This window comes from Leucoraja erinacea, chromosome 11 (genome assembly GCF_028641065.1).
Source record: "Leucoraja erinacea ecotype New England chromosome 11, Leri_hhj_1, whole genome shotgun sequence".
In the NCBI taxonomy this organism is placed as follows: domain Eukaryota; kingdom Metazoa; phylum Chordata; class Chondrichthyes; order Rajiformes; family Rajidae; genus Leucoraja; species Leucoraja erinaceus.
This window is the reverse complement of record NC_073387.1, coordinates 23,483,746-23,511,595: the sequence shown is the minus strand read 5'-3', so window position 1 is coordinate 23,511,595 and position 27,850 is coordinate 23,483,746. Positions and strand designations below refer to the sequence as shown.

Below are 27,850 nucleotides of genomic sequence, written 5' to 3'. Positions count from 1 at the left end.
AGGAGAAAGGGGTTGAGTGGGAATAATAGATCAGCCATGATTGAATGGCAGAATGGACTTGAAGGGCCGAATGGCCTAATTCAGCTTCTAGAAATTTCATCCGCTGCCACCTTTCAATAGGTGTGTATTTTAAGTGATGTGACATGTGTGGGTTAGTTTAACAGAAGGGGCTCATGAATTAATCATACAGCATTATGTTGCTGCTTTGAGTACACACATAGTGCAATTCAAATGAGGATCATCTTCTGTAGACGTAATAGACAGGGTTTAAACAGTAGTAAGAGAAACTGTGATGAATGTGGTTTATAAATCAATTTAGACTCATAGTCTCTATGACTAGTGTGGAAACAGGTCCTTTGGCTCAACTTGTCCACATAGACCAATCTACACCAGTCCCACCTGCCTGCTTTTGGCCCATATCCCTCTAAACTTGTCCTATTCATTAACCTGTCCAAATGTTTCTCAAATATTGTTATAGTACCTCCCTCAACTAGGTGCTCCGACAGCTCGTTCCATACACCCACCACCCTTTGTGTGAAAACGTTACCTCTCAGGTTCTTATCAAATCTTTTCCTCTTTACCTTCAAACTATGTCCCTGGTTCTTGATTCCCCTACTCTGGGCAAAAGTTTCAACCCAATTTATTCCTCTCATGATTCGGTACACTGTTTCCAGTTTATAAATCTTCATGATGTTTTAGTAAGCAACCTCCCCATTGCCAGAGTCAGGCCACACACAAACTGGAGGAACAGCAGCTCATATTCCACTTGGGTAGCTTACAACCAACAATATGATCTCTGAATTCTGCAGGTTTAGGTAACTATCCTCCTCTTCGAGCTTTCTCATCCCCTCTACAATTAGTCTGAAGAAGAGTCCCGACCAAAACATCACCCATCCATGATTGCCCGAGATGCTGCCTGAGTTAATCCAGCACTTTGGGTCTTTGTTTGTAAACCAGCATCTGCAGTTCTTCGTGTTTACCGATATGCTGCTTTGCCAGAGTGAGGCCACGTGCAAACTGGAGGGACAGCATCTCATATTCTGCTTGGGTAGCTTACAGCCCAACGGTATGAACATTGAATTCTCCAATTTTAGGTAACCTCTAACAAGTATGTCCTTCATCTCCCTGTAAATTTGGCCTATCCATTAATTTGCCCAAATGTTTCTTAAATATTGTTACATACCTGCCTCAACCACGTGCTCCGACAGCTCGTTCCATACACCCACTACCCTTTGTGTGAAAAGGTTACCCCTCAGGTTCCTATCAAATCTTCCCCCCTGATCCAGGTATCATTCTAGTAAACCTTCTCTGCACCATCTCCATAGCCTTTCCATCCTTCCGGTAATGGGGCAAGCAGAACTGCACACAATACCCCAAGTAAGCTTGGAGACACAAGAATGCTGGAATTTTGGGTAAAACACAAAGTGCTGGAGTACTCAGCAGGTCAGGCAGCATCTGTGGAAGGAAAACTGAGATGGAACCACTTCGGGACGGGTCCGATCTTCAGCAAGCTTGCGGTAAATAATGTATACTGTCGTGATTTTAGAAAATATGGCATTTCGTTAATGTGCTAAAAAACAGAAAACAAAAACACAATTTTAGCCTAAAGTTAAATAAGCTGGTGAGGCCAGATTTAGAGTATTATTTTCAGTTTTGGTCACCATGTTATAGGAAAGATGTTGTCAAGGGAGCAGAGAAGATTTACGAGGATGTTGCTAGGATGCGAGGGCCTGGGCTATAGGGAGAGGTTGAGTAGGCTAGGAGTCTTGCCCAGAGTAGGGGAATTGAGAACTAGAGGACATAGGTTTAAGGTGAGAGGGGAACGATTTAATAGGAACCTGAGGGGTAACTTTTTTTGCACAGAGGGCAGTGGGTGTATGGAACGAGCTGCTGGAGGAGGTCGTTGAGGCAGGTACTATTGCATTGTTACATAGTTAGAAATAATTATACAAGTACATGGATAGGGCAGGTTTAGAGGGATATGGCCAAAAACAGGCAGGTGGGAGTGGTGTAGATGGGGCATGTTGGTCGGCATGGGCAAGTTGGGCTGAAGGGCCTGTTTCCACGCTGCATGACTCTGGGACATTCATTTGCCTCTGGACATTGGTGTCTGCGTACTCTGCCTCTGCAAGATGTCGATGAAGGTAAAGAACTTGGTCAGCCTGGATTAACTCGGTCACGGACGCTGTTGTGACTACCTTTCACTGCAATTGGTTGTTCTGATATTCATCCTTTAATAAGTACGTTGGCCTAATTGATGCGATTCACCAGATTACATTCCAACACATTTCAGGCTCCATTGCCACCGTGGCAACCAACCACCGACTCCACCAACAGATGTGGCGTATGAAGGGAAAGTGCAGAGTTACGTTCAGAGAACTCAACAGAACAGACTCATAAAGAACTTGCATTTCTGTGGCACCTTTCTCATCAAATCTTTAGTCTAGAGTTTAGAGGGATATGGGCCAAACGCAGGCAGGTGGGACTAGTGTGGGTGGGACACGTTGGTCGGTGTGGGCAAGTTGGGCCGAAGGGCCTGTTCCCGTGTTGTATGACATGACTATTTCCTCGGTCTATATTCAATGTCAACAGAGACTACATCAACAAATACACCAATCTTTGCATCAGTCCAAAACTTAGGAAAACAAGTTAGTTTTTGGACTGACCTTTGACCTGTTCCATCAATCAGTGGGAGACTTTAGTTTAACTTAGTTTAGAGAAGCAGTGTGGAAATAGGCCCTTCGGTCCATCGATCACCCGCACACTAGTTCTATCCCACAACGAATTTACAGAAGACAATTAAACTACAAACCTGCGAGTCTTTGGAGTGAGGGAAGAAACCGGTGCACCTGGAGGAAACCCACGCAGTCACAGGGAGAACGTACAAACTCCATGCAGACAGCACCCGTGGTCAGGACTGAACACTGGTCTCTGGCGTTGTGAGGCAGCAACTCTATCGTTGCACCACCGCGCTGCCCTATGTCACCTCACTTTGGATGCACTTTATCTTAGAATCATTTTGTTATCAAATGTCCGTCAGTCTTAGATCTAAAATTAATGATTAAACCAGCGTCAGACACCAGTTGTCGGAGAGTGTTCAAAGTTACTGTTTCCAATCTTCACCCCTACAGTTCACCAATAAACCCCTGCCTCCTCATCTCAGAAAGTCCATCTAATGGAATCTCAATATTCTCTGATGAAGGATCTTCGCCATATTGATTAGTGGGACTGGATGTTACAATCCCTAAGGTTCTTTACCACAACTGACACCCTGTATTCCTTGGGGGTGACCACTAGGTGATTTTGCTACCAATCAGACACATCTTCAGTTGTGTACCTCAACATCAATGGGTGTTTCGGCCTTTTATCACAAGACGCCCTCAGTCGGGTCAGGCCCACCGCAGGGTGATCAGCCCTGGGTGTGTGTCTTATGGTTAGTCTCTAGATGGTCACGTGGCAGCCCAGACAGCATCTTTTCTCTTCAGCCACAGCCAGTGACTTTTTTCCTTCCATCTTCCTCTCTACCGCTGACTGTGTCTGGTTGGGCTCTGGACTTGGGTCCGTTGGTGGGACAGTACTTGGTTGAGCTTGGCCTGGGGTGCTGATATCCTGTGGACTGTGGTGGTTAACCTGCCACTGGGCTTCACTCGACTGATTTGGCCGACCTTTTAGAAGGTAATGGTCAATGCGAGGCCCCTCACCAAGCTCTCCCAGGCACTTTCCCCTGCCCTGGTGGATCTCGAGACCCTTCTCTGATGTTATCTTTTCCCAGCCACAGATACAGCTTCGTAGCTTATGTCCTGCCGGGGCTGCTGCTCTGTCAATTGCTGTGCTAGTTAACAAGCATTAACACTCTTTCCCTAAAAGGCATCTACACCAGGCGCTGCCTCGAGAAAGTGAAATCTATCACCAATGATCCCACCATCTGGGCTGTGCCTTCTTCTCACTGCTACCATCGGGCAGGAGGTATAGAAGTCTGAAGTCCCACATCACCAGATTCAGACTTTCTTACAACCATCAGGTTCTTGAAGTGATCCTAATCCTACCTCAGCAACGGAGCACTGTGGACCACCTCTTGCACTACCATGGCCTTGGTTTGAAAACCCAAAACATTGCCCACCTATATCCTCCTGAGATGCTGCCTGACCTGCTGAGTTCCTCCAGCACTGTGTCAAACCAGGTTTGAAGTCAATCCAGGGCAGGACCTACATAGTGAATGGCCCTGGGAAGTGTTGTCGAGCAGGGGGGGATCTAGGTGTACATGATGTTCGTGAAGCCACATTCGGAGTATTGTGTTCAGCTTTGGTCAGCCTGCTATGGGAATGATGTCATTAAACTGGAAAGACTGCATAGATTATTTACGACGATGTTGCCAGGATTCGAGGGCCTGTTTTACAGGGTGAGGTTGTGTGGATTTTCTCCAGGCGCTCCGGTTTCCTCCCACATCCCAAAGAGGTGCAGGTTTGTAGGTTAATTGGCTTCGGTAAAAATTGTAAATTGTCCCTAGTGTGTGGGTTAGTGCTAGTGTTCTGGGTGATCGCTGGTCACGTGGACTCGGTGGGCCGAAGGGCCTGTTTCCGCGCTATATCTCCAAGTAAAATTATGCAGAGTGCAGTCGCCGAGTGCACAACTAGGTGCAATAGTCTGTCCCGATATTTGCCTAGCTCCAATCTATGTAATAATGCAAATCCACTTTAACTCATTTGCCTAACAGGTAAAACGTGGGTCATGAGTTGTCAGCTTAACATCACACATAGTTTTATCTCAATCAAGAAGATATGTAGCTGTACAGCACAGAAACAGGCCCTTCGGCCCTCCTTGCCCATGCTGACCAAAATGACATATTGGGTTTGTCTAATTTTCCTTCTTATCTTTAGTTTACTTTAGAGAGACAGCGTAATAACAGGCCCTTCAACCCACCCAGTCCATGCCGGCCAGCGGTTGCCTGTTTATCCTACACACTAGAGACAATTTACAGAAACCAATTAACCTACAACCCTATATGTCTTTGGGAAGTGGCAGGAAACCCGAGCACCCGGAGAAAACCCACGCGGTCACAGGGAGAACGTACAAATGCAGTACAGACAACCCCCTTCGAACCCGGATCTCTGGGACTGTGAGGCAGCAGCTCTACCCGCTGCACCACTGTGCTGCCCAGTTGTGTTTGTACATGGCTTCATGTACAGTATGGTTTGATTTGGCCACATTGGACACAAACAAAAGCACCTTGGTGTATTACACTATACATGGCAATAATAAGCTTTCGAGCAACATACGAGGTGCTGTTCCGCCTAATTGCATTTGGCCTCACTCTGATAGTGGAGGAGGAGCAGGACAGAAAGGTCAGTGGGGGAATGAAAAGGGGAGTTAAAGTGTTTGGCAACTAGGAGAGCGCAGAAGCCAAGGCGGGCTGAGCTGAGGTGTTCAGTGAAACGATCGGCCAGTCTGCGCTTGGTCGCGCTGACATCGTCCACACACCTAGAACACCAGATGAGGTTGAATTTCACATAATCCTGGCCTTGAGGGGCCAGCTTCTAAAATGTACATGAAGTAGCTGGAAGGACATGTCCTTTACCAATAGTATTCATTGCGGCTTTACTGCAATTGTTCGCAAATCAAAAGTCTAATTCAATCTCCAATACTTTGTGGCTAAATAAAGCTCTTCGGAGTCCCATTATCCAGGAGTTGCACATCTCAGGAAAGCAATTTAGCATGTCAAGTCAGTCAAGTAACGACATTTTGTGGAACACTGTACAAAATAATGAACATTACTTGCCTCACTAATGTCAAGATTATTCAAATAAGATAAAACTCATAAAATAATTGGATTGACTGTTTAGTTCCAAAGTATATTTGGCATATCTCAGTCATACAGCACGGAAACAGGCCCTTTGGCCCAAGTTGTCCATGCCGACCAAGATGCCCCATCTACACTAGTCTCACTGCCCGCGTTTGACCCATATCCCTCTAAAATTTTCCTATCCATTTACCTGTCCATTAAATGTGTGTCTATTAAATGTTATGATACCTGCCTCATCCACCTATGGCAGCTCTCGTTCTGTACACCCACCACCTGTAATGCACCCGTTCTGTACACCTACCACTCTGTACAGACAGCACCCGTAGTCGGGATGGAACCCGGGTCCCTGGCACTGCAAGCGCTGTAAGGTAGCAACTCTACTGCTGCGCCACCGTGACCGCTTTTGGAGTATTATTCTTGCAAAATTCTACACTATTCTTGCAAAATAAGTCAGTTTTCTGTTCCTGCCACTAATGTTTTTGCCATTCAATTACCTGGACCCCAGATCTTACATAAATCCAATATTCGGTAGCATCAATTCCCAGTACTTTACCCCAGTGTTAGACAACGACAGACCCATCGCCACTGGTACTGTACACTAGTGTTATACTACGACAGACCCATCGCCACCAGTACCTTATACAAGATTCAAGAGAGTTTATTGTCATGTGTCCCAGATAGGACAATGAAATTCGTGCTTTGCTTCAGCACAACAGAATATGGTAGGCATGAATACAGAACAGATCAGTGTGGCCATATACCATTATATAAATATATACACACATGAATAAATAAACAGATAAAGTGCAAATAAACAGATAATGGGCTATTAATGTTCAGAGTTTTCTTTGAGTTGAGTTTAATAGCCTGACGACTGTGGGGAAGCTATTCCTGAACCTGGACATTGCAGTCTTCAGGCTCCTGTACCATCTACCTGAAGGGAGCAGGGAGATGAGTGTGTGGCCAGGATGGTGTGGGTCCTTGATGATGCTGCCAGCCTTTATGAGGCTGCTACTAAGTGTTACACAGTGACAGACCTGTCCCCACCGGTAATGGACCCCAGTGGTATACAGAGATAGACCTGTCCCCACCAGTACTGTACCCTAGTGGTTTACAGCGACAGACCTGTCCCCACCGGTACTGTACCCCAGTGGTATACAAAGACAGACCCGTCCCCACTGGTACTGTACCCCAACAAGAGCCAAAACAGTTAAATAGTAAAATTAATAAAATCTGTTCATTGTTCTAGATTTGCCTGGATAATTCACACACCCACTCTGTTGGTGAACATTTCTGACACCCACCTTTTTTCACTTCCCACTCTCGACACTCAAGTTTTCAGCCACATTCGCTGCGTTTATGATAATTCCCACAATAATTGTTTGTGCACTATCGACAAGCATGAAAGTGAGTCACACATCACTGGATCGCCTCCTCCAAGGCCTGATTGAAAGCTACAACCAGTGCCCTATGTTTGTGGCCTGTGCCCTCTGTCACTTGCAATCACACCACGCCGTGGACAAGACCTGAAGAAATCTTGGAGACATATTCGCTACTCTCATTGATGCTTAATGTAGTTGCAAGAGACTGCGGTTGCTGGGAGAAAGGTCCCGTCTTGAAACATCACCGGTCCCTTCCCTCCATAGATGCTGCCTGACCCGCTAAGTTCCTCCAGCATTTTGTGTTTTCGCTCAAGATTCCAGGAGTTACACAGAACATCATTCAGTGCAACAGTGCAGTGCCCTTCGACCTACAATGCTTGCGTCAGACGTGATGTCAAGTTAAACCGATCTCATCTACCTGCATGTGATCCATATCCCTCTATTTCTTCTACTTCCATATGCCTATCTAAGAGCGTCTTAAATACCACGGTCGTATCTGCCTCCAACACCACTCCTGGCACTGGGTTCCAGGCGCTCACTGTAAAATAATTGCTACTCACACTCACTGTAAAAAATGAACTTGCCCTGCCCATCTCCTTTAAACTTTTCTCCTCTCATTATAGTTATAGTGTTGGACATTTCCACCCTGGAGAAAATGTTCTGTGTCGATCCTGTCTCTATGCCTCTCCTGATTTTATATATTCCTATCACAATATTCCAAATACATTCTTACGAAGATCTCTCTACCCTTATACTCAAACCATAGAATAATTCAGCACCGAAACAGGCACACCTTAACCCTATATATAATCCCATTGACTCCCTACACATTCCCATTTACTCCCACCCCGACCCTCCCAATTCTATCATCCAAGCACCAGTAAATATAGGGGGAGGGCTCCTTTAATTGTAATTGGGGAAGGGCACCTGTAAATGGGTAAATAGGGGAGGGCACCTGTAAATGGGTAAATAGGGGAGGGCACCTGTAAATGGGTAATTAGGGGAGGGCACCTGTAAATGGTGAATAAGGGTTAAAAAATAGGGATGGGTTTTGAGAAATGTTGTTTAATTTCTCTGCTATTTCCCCCCCCCCCCAAAATAACTTCCGTAAGAGCCCCCTATCAACCTTTCTTGATCGTTTACGTTTTGTGCACCCATGCAAATTCTTACAATCAGCTTCTCTCTAGCCTTGGGCACCAAGTTCTCTTTATCATTTATTTCGTGCCTGTTGAATCATGAAATATTTACACCATCAGGATCACTACTTTTGCTTCGACAAAGTTATCCACATCGTGTCTAGCATGGACATTGTGGGCCAAATGGCCTGTTCTTGTGCTGTACTGTTCTATGTTATGTTCTAGGATTATAAGAGCAAAGAATTTGTTTCTCTCCCCTGGTGTCCAAGTTTGCGGCTGACATGAAAGGAAGTGGGAGGGCAGGTTGCGAGATTAAGGCTCTGCAACAGGATCTAGATAGGTGGAGCAAGTGGGTGGAATCTTGGCACGGAGAGATAATGTGGGGAAGTGTGAGGAGGTGCAGTCAAGAGGAATCTAAAAGCAGACTATTATCTCAATGGAGAAATATAACAGAGGGTTTAATGTGTTCTTCTGCATGGCTTGCCTAAGGGTCACGACCTGAAATGTCCTGCAGTGGTGCTGCCTGACCCGCTGACTTAGTCCAGCACTTTGTGTCTTTTTTTTAGCAAACCAGCATCTGCAGTTCCTCGTTTCGACAATTTACAAAGGGCCAATTAAACTACAAAGCTGCGCTTGTTTGGGATGTGAGGGGAATCCGGAGCACCCAGAGAAAACCCACACGGTCACCAGGAGGACGTGCAAACATCACACACAGATAGACAAAGGGCACAAATTGCTGGAGTAACTCATCGGCTCAGGCAGCATCTCTGGAGAACATGGATAGGCGATGTTTCGGGTCTCTTAAAATGCAGTGGTCTTAGAAACTAGGAACTGCAGATGCTGGTTTACACAAAAGGACACAAAAGAGGTGGGTCCTGACCTGGAAAGTTGCCCTCTGGCTTCACATTTTACAGCTCGTTATCTCACATATTTTTCTTTGGCCTATGTTCAACCATCTCCCAATCATCTTCTCACTTCCCCCATCCTGTATCCACCTATCACTCTCCCGGCTTTGTTCCACCCCCACCTCATTTACAGCTTTCTCTCCCTACCACCACAATCAGTCTGAAGAGTCTCGATCCAAAATGTTGCCTATCCATGTCCTCCAGAGATGCTGCCTGACCCACTGAGCTACTCCAGCAAGAGTATAGCAAAGTTGCGAGGTCATGTTGCAGTTGTATAAGACATTGGTGAGGCCACTTTAGAGTATTGTGTTCAGTTCTGGGCACCATGTTATGGTAAAGATGTTGTCTTTCCAAGGGAAATGGTGCAGAGATGATCTCCAATGATGTTGCAATGACACAGGGGTGCGAGCTACAGGGAGAGGTCGGGCAGGCTGGGACTATTCCCTGGAGTGCAGGAGGATGAGGGCTGATCTTATAGGGGTGTATAAAACCATGAGATGAATAGATTGGGTAGACACACAATCTCCTGCCCAGAGTATGGGAATCAAGAACCAAAGGGCATAGGTTTCAGATGAGGAGGAAAAGATTTAATAGGAACCTGAGGGATATCTTTTTCACACATAGGGTGGTGGGTACAGGGTGGTGGGTACATGGAACGAGTTGCTGGAGGAGGTAGTTGAGGCAGGTACTATTGCAATGTTTATGAAACATTTAGATAGGTACATGGATAGGACAGGTTTGGAGGGATATGGGCCAAACCCATGCAGGAGGGACTAGTATAGATGAGGCATGTTGGTTGGCATGCACAATTTGGGCTGAAGAGCCTGTTTCCACGCTGTAGGACTCCAATGACGGGTGTCAGGGGTTTGGGTGAGAAGGCAGGAGAATGGGGTTAGGAGGAAGAGATATATCAGCCATGAATGAATGGCACAGTAAACTTGATTTGCCAAATGGCCTAATTCTGCTCCTATTACTTATGACCTTATGATGCAGCCTTCATTACAAGAGGATTGGAGTTTAATATATAAAAGGATAGTTACAGACACAGGGAACTGCAGGTGCTGGTTTACAAAAAAATAGGTTGGAGGAAGCATCTCAGCCAGCATCTCTGGTCAAATATGAAAAAAGGGTCTCGACCTGAAACATCACCCATACTTTTCCTCCAGAGATGCTGCCTGTCCCGCTGAGTTACTCCAGCACTGTGTCCATCACTCGTAAACATGGATAGGTGACATTTCGGGTTGGGACCTTTCTTCAGACTGATTGGAGTAGGCAGGAGAAAGCTGGGGCAAAGCTTGGCAAGGGATTAAAACAATGACACAAACGCTGAGGTAATAGCGGGTCAGGCAGAATCTGCGGAGAACACGGATAGGTCACCTTCCTTCCTTTCTTCCCAACCCAAAATGTCACATATTCAGGAGGAGGGGAGGGGCAATAAGAGGGAGCAGGGCCAGGGTGAGGAAAGAAGGAGTGGGGGCGGAGGAAGAGGAGATGAAGTGAAAGTGAGGAGGTGGAGGGGAGGGGAGAGAGTGAGGAGAGGAGTCAGGGTGGAGGGGGGAGGGAGTGAAAGGGAGGGGGAGGAGGCGGGAGAGGATGAAGAGGGGGTCTATTAAATACTGCATCTGAATCTCCTGTGCATACAAGACGGGCGGGAGGGGATCTATAATCTATATATCTATATGGGGGGGGGGGGGGGGAATGAAAGGGGGGGAGCGGGGGAAGAGACTTGCTTTAATTAAACTAGCCACCCCTTCACCCCCTCCACCTTCACCCTCACCCTTGTGCTCTCTCGCATCCTGCTCTCTCCTTCCCCCTCCCTCCACTCCCCCTGGCCATTCACCCTATTCCTCCCCTTCACTTACCTCTCCTCAAACCCCTGCCCCCTCCTCACCCTTCCTCACCTCTCCCCTCACTCTTCACTCCCCTCCCCTACCTCTCTCCTCCTCACCCCACCCTCCAATCCCCTCCCTGCCTCTGTGAAAGCGGAGAATAAAGCCATTCGGCCCACTTAGCCCAGACTAGCTCGCTGCGGGGTGGGAGGGGGGGGGGGAAGGGGATGGGGATAAGAGGGGAGGGGGGGGAGAAGGGAGGGGGGAGAAGGGGGGGGAAGAGGGAAGACTGGGAGAAGAAGGGGGGGGGGAGAGAGGGGAGACGGGAAGAAGGGGGGAGGAGAGGGGAGGGAGGGGGGAGAGGGGAGGGGGTATTTACAAATCCGACACACAGTGACCCAAATACAGACAGAAGGAACGCTTCGCTTCCCCCACCCTTCCTCTGGCAATGAACCCACACACTCACACACGGAGAACACAATCTCTCTCCCTCCCTACGTCTCTCCCCCTCTTGACCTCGGGCCAGCCGTACCAAAGGGGACTTACCCCTGGCCGACAGTTTCTTTGTGTTGATGATCTTCGCCGCATACTCCTGCCCTGTCAGAGTCTTCACACAGCGTTTGACGATGGAGAAGGCGCCTCTGAAATCAGCAAACAGGGAACAGTCAGTGCACACACGGGCACACACACACACACACGGACCCGGACATGGACACACATACACGGGCACACACACACACACACACACCCACACGGACACACACACCCACACACGGACACACACACACACACGGACACACACACACACACGGACACACACCCACACACGGCCACACACGGACACACACGGACACACACACACACACGGACATGGAGACACATACACATGGACACTCACGCGGACACACAGACACCCACAGACACGGACACACAGACACCCACAGACACGGACACACATACACACACGGGGCCACACACCGACACACCGACATGGACACACACACGCTTACGGTCAGCGTGAAAGTTAAAGGGCAAGACTTTCCCGCCAGTGCCAAGGGCGGTAAGAAACCCACGCTCCTTACTTTCCCAATTCCTCGTACATCTGGAATTCTTCGCTGAAACGGGTACATGTTATTGTAGCCATGCTTGCGGTTCTCCCTCTCTCTGCCTCTCTCTGTGTGCCTGTCTCTGTGTGTGTGTGTTCTCACTGCCGGCCTCTCCTTAGCCGGCTACTGATTGACAGCTCGCTCACACGGTAAAACTCGCTGCTCACTAGTTGCTCGATGCATTTTCCTCCGTCGCTCCCCCTCCCTCCCTCCCTCCCCTGCCCATCTGTTTCCAAGACAACAACGTCCATACATTTGCAGAGGAATGCATGCTTTCCCGCATACTCCCTTGGAAAGCTATCGAATTGAAGAGTTTGAATTAAATATCATGTTGTTATCCCCCCCCACTCCCCCCACACACACACACATAGAGGGAGAGAGTGGGGTGGTGTTGAGACTTTGGAAGCAGGTTCCCAATAGAAGAATTCTCTTAGGGCCAAGGGAATCAAGGGATATGGGGAGAAAGCAGGAACGGGGTACTGATTTTGGATGATCAGCCATGATCATATTGAATGGCGGTGCTGGCTCGAAGGGCCGAATGGCCTAATCCCGCACCTATTTTCTATGTTTCCCAACCCTGGGGGGGAGGGGAGGGGGCGATTCCCGAGGCTACAATTATTGGGTGCACAGAAATTAATTAATAATTAAAAGGGCACAAAGTGCTGGAGGAATTCAGCTGGCATACAGCACGGAAATAGGCCCTTCAGTCCAACTTGCCCACGCCGACCAACATGCCCCATCTACACTCGCCCTCACCTGCCTGCATTTGGCCCATATCCCTCTAACCCTGTCCTGTCCACGTACCAGTCTAACTGATTTGTAAATGTTGCGATAGTCCTGCCTCAACCACCTCTGACAGCTCGTTCCATGCACCCCCACCCTTTGTGTAAAAGGCAGCATCTCTGGAGAAGATGGATAGGTGATGTTTCGGAACCCTGTTTTCCAGAGATTATGCCTGACTGGCTGAGTTCCTCCAGCACTGTGCCCTTTAGTGTAAACCAGCATCGGCAGTTCCCAGTATCTACATTTTGACTGAGGCTGTAATTCATAATTACATGTCATTGGAGCAGAATTGGGGCATTCTGCCCACCTAGTCTACTCCGCCATTCAATTGTAGCTGATCTATCTTTCCCTCTCAATCCCATTCTCCTGCCATCTCCCCATAACCCCTGACCCCCTTACTAATCAAGAATCTGTCAATCTCCGCTTTGAAAATATCAAATGACGACCTCCCCCTCCCCCCCCGCCGTCTGCGGCAATTAATTCCACAGGTTCACCTCTAATTTAATTAGATCGGCCGTGATCTTATGAAATGGTAGAACATACTGAATGTCCTCTCCCCCAGACATAAGTTTCTAAAGGTAGAGGCAGCAAGGTGGCACAGGAGTAGAGTTACTGCTTGAGTTACTGATTTGTACGTTCTTGCTGTGACTGCGTGGGTTTCTCTGGGTGCTCCGATTTCCTCCCACACTCCAAAGACGTACAGGTTTGCAGGTTAATTGGCTTTGTTGAAATTGTAAATTTTTCCTTGTGCGTAGGTTTGTGTTAGTGTTCGAGGTGATCGCTTGAACACATTACTCCAAGTGCGGCTTCACAAATGTCTCGTACAACTGTGACGTAATATCCCAACTTCTGTACTTAATGCCTTGACTGATGAAGGCCACTCTGCCGAAAGCCTTCTTCATCACCCCGTCTCCTGCTCTGTTCCAAATTAGGACTATAGAGATACAGCGTGAAAATAGGCCCTTCGGCACACCGAGTCCGCACTGACTAGCGATCATCACGTACACTAGCATTGCCCTACACACTAGGGACAATATATACATTTATCGAAGCCAATTAACCTACAACCTGTACGTCATTGGAGTATAGGAGGAAGTCGGAGCACCCGGAGGAAACCCACGCAGTCACAGGGAGAACGTGCAAACTCCGTACAGACAGCGCCCGTAGTCAGGATTAAACACCGGGTCTCTGGGGCTGCGAGGCAACAACTCTACCGCTGAGCCACAGTGCCACAGTACATCGTGCGGTACTGTTCCAAGTTGTGTGTGTTCTATGTTCCATGTTCCACGTTCCATGTTCCATGAGCCCTTTGGCTCAGACAGAGTTCAGAAACAAGCTGGCGGTCCGATTCAGATCTGATAGAAATCCACAGCATTATCGCAACAAAGTGAGCAATTTGTGTTTCCAATCTAGCTGAAAATCGTTCCTGCCTTTTCAATGCAGCAACGATCATTTGCAATGGCTGGCTGCTGCTTAGCAACTCCATTTGTACAAGGTGAAATTTGGTTTTGCTTTTCTATTTTATTATCTCTCTGATCATCTCACCAGCCAAGACAAGTCAGGTTTATTGGCATCTACGGTGAGGTGGAGGTACAATGGTAAACTAGCTTGCAGCAGCATCACCGGGCAACTGAACCATCCAGTCAACAAATGGAGGGTGGTCCTGACCTCCCATCTACCTCATTGGAGACCCTCAGACTATCTTTAATTAGACTTTACCTTGCACTAAACATTATTCCCCTTATCCTGTATCTGTACACTGTGAGTGGGTCAATTGTAATCATGTATAGTCTTTCCACTGACTGGATACTACACAAGCTTTTCACTGTATCTCAGTACGTCTGGCAATAAACTAAACTACCTTGGTACACGTGACAATAATAATCTTAAACCGAAACTAAATTAAAAGTCAAAGTCTCGCTAGAATTTATAAGATTGAGGGGGGATCTTATAGAAAATTACAAAATTCTTAAGGGGTTGGACAGGCTAGATGCAGGAAGATTGTTCCCGATGTTGGGAAGTCCAGGATAAGGGGTCACAGCTTAAGGATAGAGGGGAAATCCTTTAGGACCGAGATAAGAAAAACATTTTTCACACAGAGAGTGGTGAATCTCTGGAACTCTCTGCCATAGAGGATAGTTGAGGCCAGTTCATTGGCTATATTTAAGAGGGAGTTAGATGTGGCCCTTGTGGCTAGGGGGATCAGGGGGTATGGAGAGAAGGCAGGTACGGGATACTGAGTTGGATGATCAGCCATGATCATATTGAATGGCGGTGCAGGCTCGAAGGGCCGAATGGCCTACTCCTGCACCTATTTTTTATGTTTCTATGTTTCTATAAAGGAGCTTGGTGGTTAGAGTCATGGAGTAATACAGCACAGAAACTGGACATTCAGTCCATCACATTCATTGTCCATCTACACTGGTCCCATTTGCCCATGTTTGCCCCGTATACCTTGTGGCATGGGAGATGTCACCAGGTTCGGCAGTTACCACACTGCACTGTGAGTGAATCCACGTGATATGTTTTATATACAGCGACAAGAAAGTCCAGGACCACATGGGGGTGCTGTCCATCTTAGTGAGGGCTCGCGAGAGGGGTTACTGCCAGTCTCTGTATGTGGGTGCAGTCCCTCATTGTCCGTGGGCCAGAAGAGGCACCAGCGCCCCCTGCACCCTTGCCTGTGTTTATATGGAGCATGTTGATCAGGTTCAGGTGGCTATTCAACATCAACTCATTGGTCCCAGCTGTTGGCACTGATGCTGGGAATTGGCCTCTCGTAGCCTGGCTGCAGTGATAGGCATCGGAGAGACATCCGAGGGAGGGGGTGCTGTCACGCCCTCTAGCTGATGTGTACAGTGGTTGGGATGCTGAATGGGCAGTCAAGCACGGTGAGGTACTGGTACAATGTAAATCTTGCTTGCAGCGGCATCACCGACACATAGACAACACAAACACTGTGACAACATTTAAAATCAATTTGGGCAGGTACATGGATAGGAAAGGTTTAGAGGGATATGGGTCAAACGCGAGGAGTGTGATTAGGAATGTACAGTGGCGCTGCGGTAGAGTTGCTGCCTCACAGCGCCAGAGACCCAGGTTTGATCCTGACCTTGGGTGCTGTCTGTACAGAGTTTGCACGTTCTCCCTGTGACCGTGCAGGTTTTCTCCGGGTGCTCTGGTTTCCTCGCACACTCCAAAGACATGCGGGTTTGTAGGTTAATTGGCTTGTGTAAATTGTAAATTGTCTCTACTGTGCAGGATAGTTCTAGTGTACGGAGTGATCGCTGGTCGACGCGGACTGGATGGGTTGAAGGGCCTGTTTCCGTGCCGTATCTCTAAACTAAAGCTTAGATGGTGCATGTTGGTCGGCATGGATGAGCTTTCTCCATGCTGTATGACTTTATGACAAGTGAGGGTACAGCTTTGGAATCATGTTACTGCACATAAGCACCACGTCAGACACAGCCACACATTTCTCACTGTGCCGTCTGTTTCATCTCCCTGACAGGCCAGATTATCTCATCAAACTGAAAGATAACATGGTTGGTTGGCAATATTAGAACATAGAACAGAGCATATCACAGGAACAGGCCCTTCGGCCCACAATGTCTGTGCCGGACATGATGCTATGACCAACTTATCTCCCTGCACATAATCCATATCCGTCCATCCCCTGCATATCCATGTTCCTGTCCAAAAGCCTCTTAAACACCACTGTTGAATTTGTCTCCACCCCCACCCCCGGCAGTGTGTTCCTGCCACCCACCACCCTCTAGGTAAAAAACCTGCCCCACAAATATCCTTTATGTGAGGGGTTTCTCAGAGCAGACATGTGAACTAACCGTCCTATCAAACCAGGAGGTTGCAATGGAGAAAGAAAACAAGATTGTGTTACTTCATCAGGTCTCCAAATCTGAGAATAGGTGATAGACGCAAAGAATTATACAGCTCACAAATAACCCGATGTCCACACTGACCAAGATGCCCCATCTACACTAGTCCCACTTGCCTGCACCATGTCTCCACCACCACCAAGTTTGTCCAAATACTGCTTATAGCTAATACCCTTTAGGCAGCATTCTGGTAAACCTCTTCTGCACCCTCACCAAATTCTGCACATCCTTCCTGCGATGGACCAGAACTACATTGCATACACCTAATGCAGCCAAATTAAAGTTTTATAAATCTGAAATATCACTTGAAGGGTCCCGGCCCAAAATCTAAATGGATACATTTTGGTTTTATTTTTCTTACACTCAATGCCCTGAATTATAAAGTGTTCTTTATCACTCTAAAACGCACACCTCCAGATTCAGGGACAGTTTCTTCCCAGCTGTTATCAGGCAACTGAACCGTCCTATCACCAACTAGAGAGCGGTCCTGACCTCCCATCTACCTCGGTGGAGACCTTTGAATTATCTTTAATCGGAGTTTACTGGGCTTGCACCAAACGTTATTCCCTTTATCTTATATCAGTACAATGTGGACAACTCGATTGTAACCATGCGCAGTCTTTCCACTGACTGGTTAGCACACCAGTAAAAAACATTTCACTGTACCTCGGTACCGGTGAGAATAATAAAATATAAACAAAACTAAACTATCTACTGCTGTTGCCACTTGTAGGGAGCAAGTCAGATTTCCTGCACGGATCCCAAATTCTTCTGTGACTTTTCTATCCCTCTGCTAGCACTTTTAAAACATTCCAAACATGCCTCTCTCCATCACCACCGCTTGGACCTCCTTCCACATAGTCGTCTTGCTGTCCAAAAATAGATTGGTTAACCTTGAATATACAATGACAGTTTTCTGATGAAGAGAACAGCAAAGATTGTCAGCCCTGTGTGCAATTACATTTCTCGAAAGCTCTACATCTTTCAGAACATAGACTATAGAACAGTACAGCAAAGGAAGAGACCCTTCTTACAGGTGTGTGCCTGGAACCCGCTGCCAGGGGTGGTGGTGGAGGCAGAGACGATAGTGATGTATGTTTTCAAAGCTTTTAGATAGACACATGGATATGCAGGGAGTGGAGGGCAAAGGATCACATGCAGGTAGATGAGAGTGGGTCTTGGCATCATGTTTGGCATAGATAGACGTTGAGGGCTGAAGGGTCTGTTCTTGTGTTTTACTGTTCTTTGGACTTTAGTGTCTAGAGTCTAGAGATTCAGCATGGAAACAGGCCCTTCGACCCACTGAGTCGATGCCGACCATCGATCACCCGGTACTCTAGAACTATCTTACACACAACAGACAGCTTATAATTTTACCAAAGCCAATTAACCTACAAATACGCATGGGCTTGGAGTATTGTAGGAAACCGGAGCACCCAGAAAAAACCCATGCAGTCACGGGAAGAAGGTACAAACTCCGTACAGACAGCATCTGTAGTCAGGATCGAACCCGGGTCTCTAATGCTGTAAGGCAGTAAGGTCTCTAATACTGGATACAGGCAAGGGGGGGGGGGGGGGGGGGGGGGGGGGGGGGGTTATGGGGGGATAGACAGATGGTTGGACAAAGGCCAGAGATTAACCCCCCTCCCCTAAAATTAAGCTGAAGAAGGGTCCTGTACCGAAACGTCGCCTATCCATGGTCTCCAGAAATGTCGCCTCACCTGCTAAGTTACTCCAGCACTTTGTGTCCTTTGGTGTATTAACCAGCTTTTGCAGTTCCTTGTTTCTGCACTGTGTATTATCTCATCCCGACAGCATGTGGCGATAACTCCCTGTGGAAAGAAGCACTTCCCAAGAGGAGAAGATGGAAAGTAAATGTTGCTCGCAAGTGGTTCGAAGATTTCTTACGCAATACGTCCTGGCATTTTGCAGACTGTAGCATCTCTTGTTTCTCCGTGGCTTGGCAACTTATGTATTTTTTAGTTTAGTTTGCAGATACAGTGTGGAAACAGGCCCTTCGGCCCACTGAGTCCGTGCCGACCATCGATCACCCGTTCACACTAGTTCTATGTTATCCCACCTTCTCATCCACTCCCTACACACCAGGGGGAATTTACAGAGGGCCAATTAACATGCAAACCTGCACGTATTCGGAATGTGGGAGGAAACCGGAGCACCCGGAGGAAACCCACGCGGTCACAGGGAAAACGTGCAAACTCTACACACGCAGACAGACAGCACCGGAGATCAGGATGGAGTCACATGCGGTCACGTGGAGAACATGCAAACTCCGTACAAACAGCACCTGTAGGCAGGATAAAACCCGGGTCTCACGCACTGTGAGGTACCTGTGCGTTTCGGCCCAACTCATCCACGCCGACCATGTTGGCATACTGGGCTAGTCCCATTTATCAACATTTGGCCCTCATCCCTCTAAACCCTTCCTATTCATATATCTGCTCAAATATATTTTAAAAGTCATAATTATATGTGCCTCTACTGCTTCCTCTGGCAGTTCGTTCCAGATACGGAAAACCCTCTGAGTTAAAGTTGCACCAAGGTCCATCTTTAATTGGAATTTGGACATTTTCCTCTGTAACTGTAACAATATGACACTGTAACATGATAGACTGCACTCTGGTATTTTTCTCTTTGCCCTACCTGTTGTACTTGTGTGTGGGTTGTTTGTACTCATGTCCGGCATGATTTGACGGCTTTGATAGCACACAAACAAAGCATTACACTGCACTGTAACTCGATACACGTGACAATAATAAGTCGATATCAATACCGACACACAGAATGTGAAGAAAGGGATTGCTTTGTCATGAGCCTGGATGAAGCCAATGGGCCAAATGGCCTCTTGCATCATTGTAAGTGGTGGGGCCATACTTGGGGTAACGTGCCCAGTTTCGGTCACCCTGCTACAGGTAGGAGGTTGCTAAACTGGAAAGGGTGCCAAGAAGATTTACGAGAATGTTGCCAGGACTCGAGGGCCTGAGTGATGGGAAGAGATTGGTCAGGCTAGGACCTTCGAGTTATAGAATCATAGTCATACAATGTGGAAACAGGCCTTTTGGCCCAACTTGCCCATGCTAACCAACACAGACTTTATTTCTTGGAGTGCAAGAGACTAAGAGGTGATCTTATAGAGGTGTATAAAATCATGTGGGGAATAGATAGGGTGAATGCACAGAGTCTTTTACGAAGGGTATAGGAATCAAGAACCAGAGAACATAGGTTTAAGGTGAAAGGTGAAAGATTTAATGGGAACCTGAGGGACAACTTTTTCACACAGTGGGTGGTGCGCCAAAGGAGGGAGTTGAGGCAGGTACATGGATAAGAAAAGTTGAAAAGAATACATGCCAAATGCAGGCAAATGGGTGTTGTGTAGACTGGACATCTTATTCAGTGTGGGAAAGATGAGCTGAAGGTTCTGTTTCCGTGCTATATGACTCTGTGACTCCAAGTGTACAATTCCGTTGCCTTGGCAGCCGAAGGATGCAGTCCCAGGGCTGGAACCATGGGTGGCCATGGTGGTCTGGTGTAGTGGATGCTCGGTAACACTGTGTTCCAGACAGACCTGCAAAAATAGGTTTCACCTCTCCATTTGAACGCAAATTCAAATATTTAAACAAATCAGGAACATGAAACCACAGGATTGTTGTATGTTTCCTCCCAGAGTGTGGAGGAGATTTACCAAAATGTTGCCGGGTTAGAGGGTATTAACTGTAAGGGGAGGTTGGACAAAATTGAGTAGACACAAAGTTTAACATGGTCAGGACCTTCACACTGAATGGTTGGGCTCTGGAGAGTGTTGTAGAGCAGCAGGATCTAGGAATGCAGGTACAGAGTCCCATGAACTATGACATTCTTGCCATAGAGGGAGTACTGAGAAGGTTCACCAGACTGATTCCTGGGATGGCAGGACTTTCATATGAAGAAAGACTGGATAGACTCGGCTTGTGCTCGCTAGATTTTAGAAAATTGAGGGGGGATCTTATGGAAACGTACAAAATTCTTAAGGGGTTGGACAGGCTAGATGCAGGAAGATTGTTCCCGATGTTGGGGAAGTCCAGAACAAGGGGGTCACAGTTTAAGGATAAGGGGGAAGTCTTTTAGGACCAAAATGAGAAAAACATTTTTCACACAGAGGGTGGTGAATCTCTGGAACTCTCTGCCACAGAAGGTAGTTGAGGTCAGTTCATTGGCTATATTTAAGAGGGAATTAGATTTGGCCCTTGTGGCTAAAGTTATCAGGGGATATGGAGAGAAGGCAGGTACAGGATACTGAGTTGGATGATCAGCCATGATCATATTGAATGGCGGTGCAGGCTCGAAGGGCCGAATGGCCTCTACTCCTGCACCTATGTTCTATGTTTCTATGAAAGTGGCGCCACAGGTACTGTAGATATAGGGTGGTCAAGAAGGGTTTCGGCACATTGGCCTTCATCAGTCAGATTATTGAGTCCAGTTGGCGGGTCATGTTACAATTGTACAAGATGTTGGTGAGGCCACATTTAGAGTATTGTGTTCAGTTTTGGGCACCATGTTACAGGAAAGTTTTGCCAAAAACTTGTTGTATTATGTTCAGTTTTGGGCACCATGTTACTTTATAAATCAGAGCATTGAGTATAGAAGCTGGGATGTAATGTTAAAATTGTACAAGACATTGGTGAGACCAAATCTGGAGTATGGTGTACAATTTTGGTCGCCCAATTATAGGAAGGATGTCAACAAAATAGAGAGAGTACAGAGGAGATTTACTAGAATGTTGCCTGGGTTTCAACAACTAAGTTACAGAGATAGGTTGAATAAGTTAGGTCTTTATTCTCTGGAGCGCAGAAGGTTAAGGGGGGACCTGATAGAGGTCTTTAAAATGATGAGAGGGATAGACAGAGTTGATGTGGACAAGCTTTTCCCTTTGAGAATAGGGAAGATTCAAACAAGAGGACATGACTTCAGAATTAAGGGAAAGAAGTTTAGGGGTAATATGAGGGGGAACTTCTTTACGCAGAGAGTGGTGGTGGTGTGGAATGAGCTCCCAGTGGAAGTGGTGGAGGCAGGTTCATTGGTACCATTTAAAAATAAATTGGATAGGCATATGGATGAGAAGGGAATGGAGGGTTATGGTACGAGTGCAGGCAGGTGGGACTAAGGGGAAAAAAATTTGTTCGGGCTGGACTTGTAGGGCCGAGATGGCCTGTTTCCGTGCTGTAATTGTTATATGGTTATATGGTTATATGGAAAGATGTTGTCAAGCTGGAAAGAGTGTGGAGATATTGCCAGGTCTAGAGGGCTTGAGCTATAGGGAGAGGTTGGACAGGCTGGGACGCTATTTATTGGAGTGCAGGAGGAGGATTTAGAGAGCACTAAATAACCTACAAACCCGCATATCTTTGGGACGTGGAAGGAAACCAGAGCACCCGAAGGAAACCCTCGAGTCGTGTCTCATCATGTAGCCTCCTCCAGGCTGCACTGTTTTCTTCACTCTTGCTCCACATTAAGATAGGGATCGAGAGTCAGGGAAGAGGGAAGCTAGGGATATGAAAAGATACAAAGAACAAAAGGTACAGAGGTACAAAAGGTACATAGGTATGAATATTGATTTATCTAACTTCTAGTAACACTTGCATTTCCTATCTCTCCATCCTCTCACTCCCTCCCCCACACTCTAGTCACCCTATTGGTTTCACTTCATCCTGCTGAGGTTCACTGTTTGTAGTCACTCGTTATCCCCTTTACCACAGCCAACACTGGACCATTGTGGGCTCCACCTTTCCTTGATCATTGTTGCTGGCTTTAATCTGTCTTTTTGCTCCCCCTGACTCTCAGTCTGAAGAAGGTCACCTATTCCTTTTTCCGGAGAAGCTGCTCGACCTGCTGACCTGCTGCGTAAATCCAGCATTTTGTGTTTATCTTCGATGTAAACCAGCATCTGCAGTTCCTTCCTGCATTTAAGATATGTGTTGTTGACTCGACATTATGGCGTGTCAAATTAGTAACCCTAACCGATTTTTGTTTTGATGGCTATTGAACGGAGATCTGAAGGATTATCACAGCACTATACGCAAATTTCTTCTACCTTACATTGCCACAAAAGTCAGCCAGCTGCTGATTTAATCTCCACTTGAAGGGCTGTCGGGACTTGTATGCTGAAATTAGCAGTTTCAGAAGATTTGATTGTATTTAACTGCTGAAGAATACAGACGAGTTCTAAACTTGAATTAAAGTTATACATGAAACATAGAACATAGTTGGGGGGGCACGGTGGCGCAGTAATACTGCTACTGCCTCACAGCGCCAGAGATCCCGGTTCGATCCTAACCTTAGGTCCTGTCTGTGAGTGTGAAGTTTACATGTTCTTTCTGGGCGCTCCAGTTTCCTTCCAAACTCTAGAGACGTGCGGGTTTGTAGGTTAATTGGCTTCTGTAAAATTGTAAATTATCTCTACTGTACTAGTATACGAGGTGATCACTGGTCGGAGCGGACCCGTTGGGCCGAAGGGCCTGTTTCCGCGCTGTATCTCTACAAAACTAAACAAGTCAATGGAGTGGTAAAGAATGCGTATGGTATGCTTGCCTTCATAGATCGGGATATTGAGTACAAGAGTCAGGAAGTCATGATGCAGCTTTATAGGACTTTGTTTGGGCCGCATCTGGAGGATTGCCTGCAGTTCTGGTCGTCCCATCACAGGAAGGATGTGGAGGCTTTGGAGAGGGTGCAGAGGAGGTTTACCAGAATGATGCCTGGATTAGAGGGTATTAGTTACAGGGTTGGACCAATTTGGATTGTTTTCTCTGGAACGCTGGAGGTTGTGGGGCGACCTGATTGTAATGTATAAAATTATAAGCAGCATATTAAAATATAAATAGCAGAGGGCAAAGCTTTAAGGTGAGAGGGCCAAAGTTTAAAGGAGGTGTTTTGCATGCTATCAAAATAGATCAGATAATACCACACATAAATACAATCAGTTTAAACTCTTACAATAGGTAGAGCCAAGGGGAAGATACAGAGTGCAGACTATAGTTCTCAGCATTGTAACGCATCAGTTCCATAGACAAGATGAGCAGCGGTAGAGTTGCTGCCTTACAATGCCAGAGACTTGGGTTCAATCCTGACTATGGGTGCTGTCTGTACAGAGTTTGTATGTGCTCCTTGCGACCATGTGGTTTTTCCCCGGGTGCTCCGGTTTCCTCCCACATTCCAAAGATGCGCCGATTTGTTTGTTAATTGGCTTTGGTGAAAATTGTAAAATTGCCCCAAGTGTATGGGGTGATCGCTGATCGGCACGGACTCGGTGGGCTGATGGGCTTGTTTCCGTGCTGTATCTCTAAACTAAACCAAACTAAGCAAGGTCCAATGTTCCCAATTGGGTAGAGGTGAACTGGGCAGTACCCTAGTGGGTAAGTGGATTTTGAATGAAAGGTTCTGGAGAAAGAGGGAGTGGCTAGAATGGATTAGCTTTTTAGACTTGAATTATACAGAACCAGTGTTCTTGTGAATCAAATGACAAGGGACTGTAGCTAAGGCTTTAAATTACAGCAAATAGTTGAGAAGAGGATTCAGAAGAGAAGGATAATGTAGAAAGTGACAAGATAATTGTCCAGGATACCAAGATAGACTGCACCAAGAACTAACAAAGTATCCAAATATAAAGGAATACTTCTCATTAGTCAGACAAGGAAGAATGATAAAAGATAAAATTGAAGGCACTCTATCTTAATGCATTTGTAACTTGCTGGGTGTATTAATGGCATAAATAGAACTATAAATAGAAGTAGTTTAACAGTTATTTTGTTTGATGACCAAAGATGAGAAATAAGTATTCCACTCTACTTAAAAGAATTTAGAAAAGATGGAAAAGAAGGCAAGATGTTTTTGCTAATGAGGGAGGGATTATGGCAGCATCTCAAGATCTCATCTCAAGATGCAGAATTAGTTTGGATAAAGATAAGAATCAGCAAAGAGTAGAAAACACCAGTGTATGAGCTCGCCAACTTTCACCGTGATGCACCAGTATAAATCAAGACTGCCGATAACAAAGAGAAGATGGCACAGTGGCGCAGCGGGTAGAGCCACTGCCTCACAGCGCCAGAGATCCAGGTTCGATCCTGACCACGGGTGTTGTATGTACGGGGTTTGTATGTTCTCCCCGTGACCACGTGGGTTTTCTCCGGGTGCCCCGGTTTCCTCCCACAGTTCAAAGACGTGTAGGTTTGTAGGTTCACTGGCTTCGGTAAAAATTGTAAATTGTCCCTAGTGTGTAGGATAGTGTTTGTGTATGGGGTGATCGCTGGTCAGCGCGGACTCGGTGGGCCGAAGAGCCTGTTTCCACCTTGTATCTCTAAAGTATAAAGTCTAAAGAGAGGCACAGAATCCAATTCCTCAGTGGTCTCATGACCGACAGCTCAGTGGACGTTGGTCTGGAGACCATCTCAGATCCAGCAGCTTGTTGTGATCCCACCTCCTCCTCGGCCACCAATATCATCAGCCTCACGTTCTCACATCTGGGGAGGACAAAGAGGGAACAGGTCAAGAGCATCATACGTTCATAGGTTCACCAGACATAGGAGCAGAAGTAGGCCATTCAGCCCATCTAGTCTACTCTTTAGACTTTAGATACAGCACAGAAACAGGCCCTTCGGTGCCAACCAGCAATCACCCCGTACACTAGCACTATCCTACACACTAGGGACAATTTATAATCTTTACCAAACCCAACTAACCTACAAACCTGTACGTCTTTGGAGTGTGGGAGGAAACCGGAGCACCCGGAGAAGGCCCACACTGTAACAGGGAGAACGTCAAACTCCGTACAGACAGCACCCTTAGTCAGGGTCGAACCCGGGTCTCTGGTGCTGTAAGGCAGCGACTCTAGCACTGCGCCACTGTGCCGATTTCTATCTCCGAAGGTTCTCTATTCGCCTTGCCTGAACCTGTTATTATCTTGAGATTATTGAGCTGAAATATGAATATGTATCTTTCTCCACAGATGCTACCTGACTGGATAAGGGATTCCAGCTTTTTCTACTTCAGATATTCAGCATTTTCAGTTTTTCTCTTTTGTTTCATGTAAAGGTTACAGCTGTCAAACAACAGACTGTTTTTCAAGAGCATGTTTTCATCATTGTTCTGTGGAAAAGAACAAAACCTCAAAATACATTTCTTTGCACAAAATCAGTTCAGTTTAGTTTATTGTCACGTGTACCGAGGTACAGAGAAAAGCTTTTTATTGCGTGCTATCCAATCAGCGGAAAAACATTATATGTTTACATTCGAGCCATCCACAGTGTACAGATAACGGAATATTGCTTAGTGCAAGATAAAGCCAGTAAAGTCCGATTAAAGGAAGCCCAAGGGTCACTAATGAGGTAAACAGTAGTTCAGGACTACTCTCAGGTTGTGGTGGAAAACCTCAAATACCATTTGTATGCGGTGTAGGAGTCTGCAGCGTGGACTTGCTGTGGGCCTGGAGCTGGCCCTTGAAATCAGGTGAGGCGACAGTTCCGGCTTAGTGGAAAGTGGGCAGAGGAGAGGCAGGGATCAGTGGAGTCGCTGGGGAGAGGCGGGGAATTGCGGAGTCGCCGGTGGAGGTCGCGGGAGGCTGGAGTAAAGTTTGCCCCTCCCCAACTCTCAATCTCAAGTAGGGTCTCGACCCGATATGTCCCCCATCCTTTGTCTCCAGAGATACTGCCTGGCCCGCAGAGTTGTTCCAACATCGGTGTTATTCCAGTCTATCTTTGGTGCAAACCAGCATCTGCAGTTCCTTCCTACACTCAAATACAATACGTTTGGTATTTATCCCCCCACAGAATTTTGCAGTTGTGGATTAACCCACATGATCCACCCCTCCCCTTCGTCTCTCAGTAAAATGATGAGTGGCATAAGTGGTGCAGCGGGTAGAGCTGCTGTCTCACAGTGCCGGAATCCCGGGTTCGAACATGACCACAGGTGCTTAAGCAGGAACTGCAGATGCTGGAAAATCGGAGGTACACAAAAAAGCTGGAGAAACTCAGCAGGTGCAGCAGCATCTATGGAGAATATATGACCACAGGTGCTGTCTGTGTGTGGAGTTTGTGCGTTCTCCCTGTGACCATGTGGGTTTTCTTGTGTCCAAGAAGTGTGGGTTCTGTAAGTTGTCCCCTAGTGTGTAAGGAGGGGGTTACCCTGCTGTAGGTAGGAAGGATGGTTTTAAATTGGAAAGAGTTCAGAAAAGGTTTATGAAGATGTTTCGAGAACTCGAGTGTCTGAGCCATAGGGGGAGGTCGGGCAGGCTGCAATTATATTCCTTGGAATGCAGGAGGCTGAGGGGTGATCTTATAGAGGTGCATAAAATCATGAGAGGATAAGATCGGGAAAATCTACAAGATCGTTTGCCCAGATTTGGAGAATCAAGAACCAGAGGACATAGGTTTAAGTTTATCTCCAAAGATTTAGACATTAGAGATACAGCATAGAAACAGGCTATTTGGCCCACGCCTACCAGCGGTCACCCCGTACATTAACAATATCCTATATGCTAGGGAAAATTTGCAATTTTACTGGTCAATTAATCTATGCCTTTGTAGTGTGGGAGGAAACCAGAGCACCCAGAGAAAGCCCACGCGGTCACAAGGAGAATATACAGATGGCAACCGTAGTCAGGATCGAACCCAGGTCTCTGGCGCTGTAAAGCACCACTGTGCTGCACCTGGAACCTGAGCGGTAACCTTTTCACACCAAGGGTGGTAGGTAAGTGTATGGAGCGAGCTGCCGGGGGAGGAAGTTGAGCCAGGTACTATCGCAATGTTTAAGAAGCAGATGGACAGGTACATGGATAGGAAAGGTTTAGATGGATATGGGCCAAACGCAGGCAGGTGGGACTAGTGTAGATACGGCATGGTGGTCAGCAGGGTTGTTGGGCTGAAAGGCCTGTTTCCTTGCTGTATAACTATGAATCTAAATGAAATACTGTCGGGAGAGAGGTCTGACTTACAAACCTCTACATCTGCAATGTTACTGTAGAAAGCA

The 27,850-nt window shown here is 46.8% G+C and overlaps 1 protein-coding gene across 2 annotated transcripts in view; it reads right to left on the bottom strand.

Moving 5' to 3' along the window:
• Nucleotides 1-12,341, bottom strand: part of LOC129701572 (calcium/calmodulin-dependent protein kinase type II subunit alpha) — a 90,815-nt gene extending 78,474 nt beyond the window's left edge. Inside the window, exons 1-2 of one of the 2 annotated variants that reach the window (XM_055642835.1) lie at nucleotides 12,135-12,341; nucleotides 11,599-11,693 (exon numbers count right to left, since the gene is read on the bottom strand). In XM_055642835.1, coding sequence (XP_055498810.1) covers nucleotides 11,599-11,693; nucleotides 12,135-12,196 — 157 coding nt within the window. In that variant the 5' untranslated portion in view covers nucleotides 12,197-12,341. The remainder of the gene's footprint in view (nucleotides 1-11,598; nucleotides 11,694-12,134) is intronic. The other variant, XM_055642836.1, reaches the window with a different exon arrangement.
• Nucleotides 12,342-27,850: the final 15,509 nt, after the last annotated feature.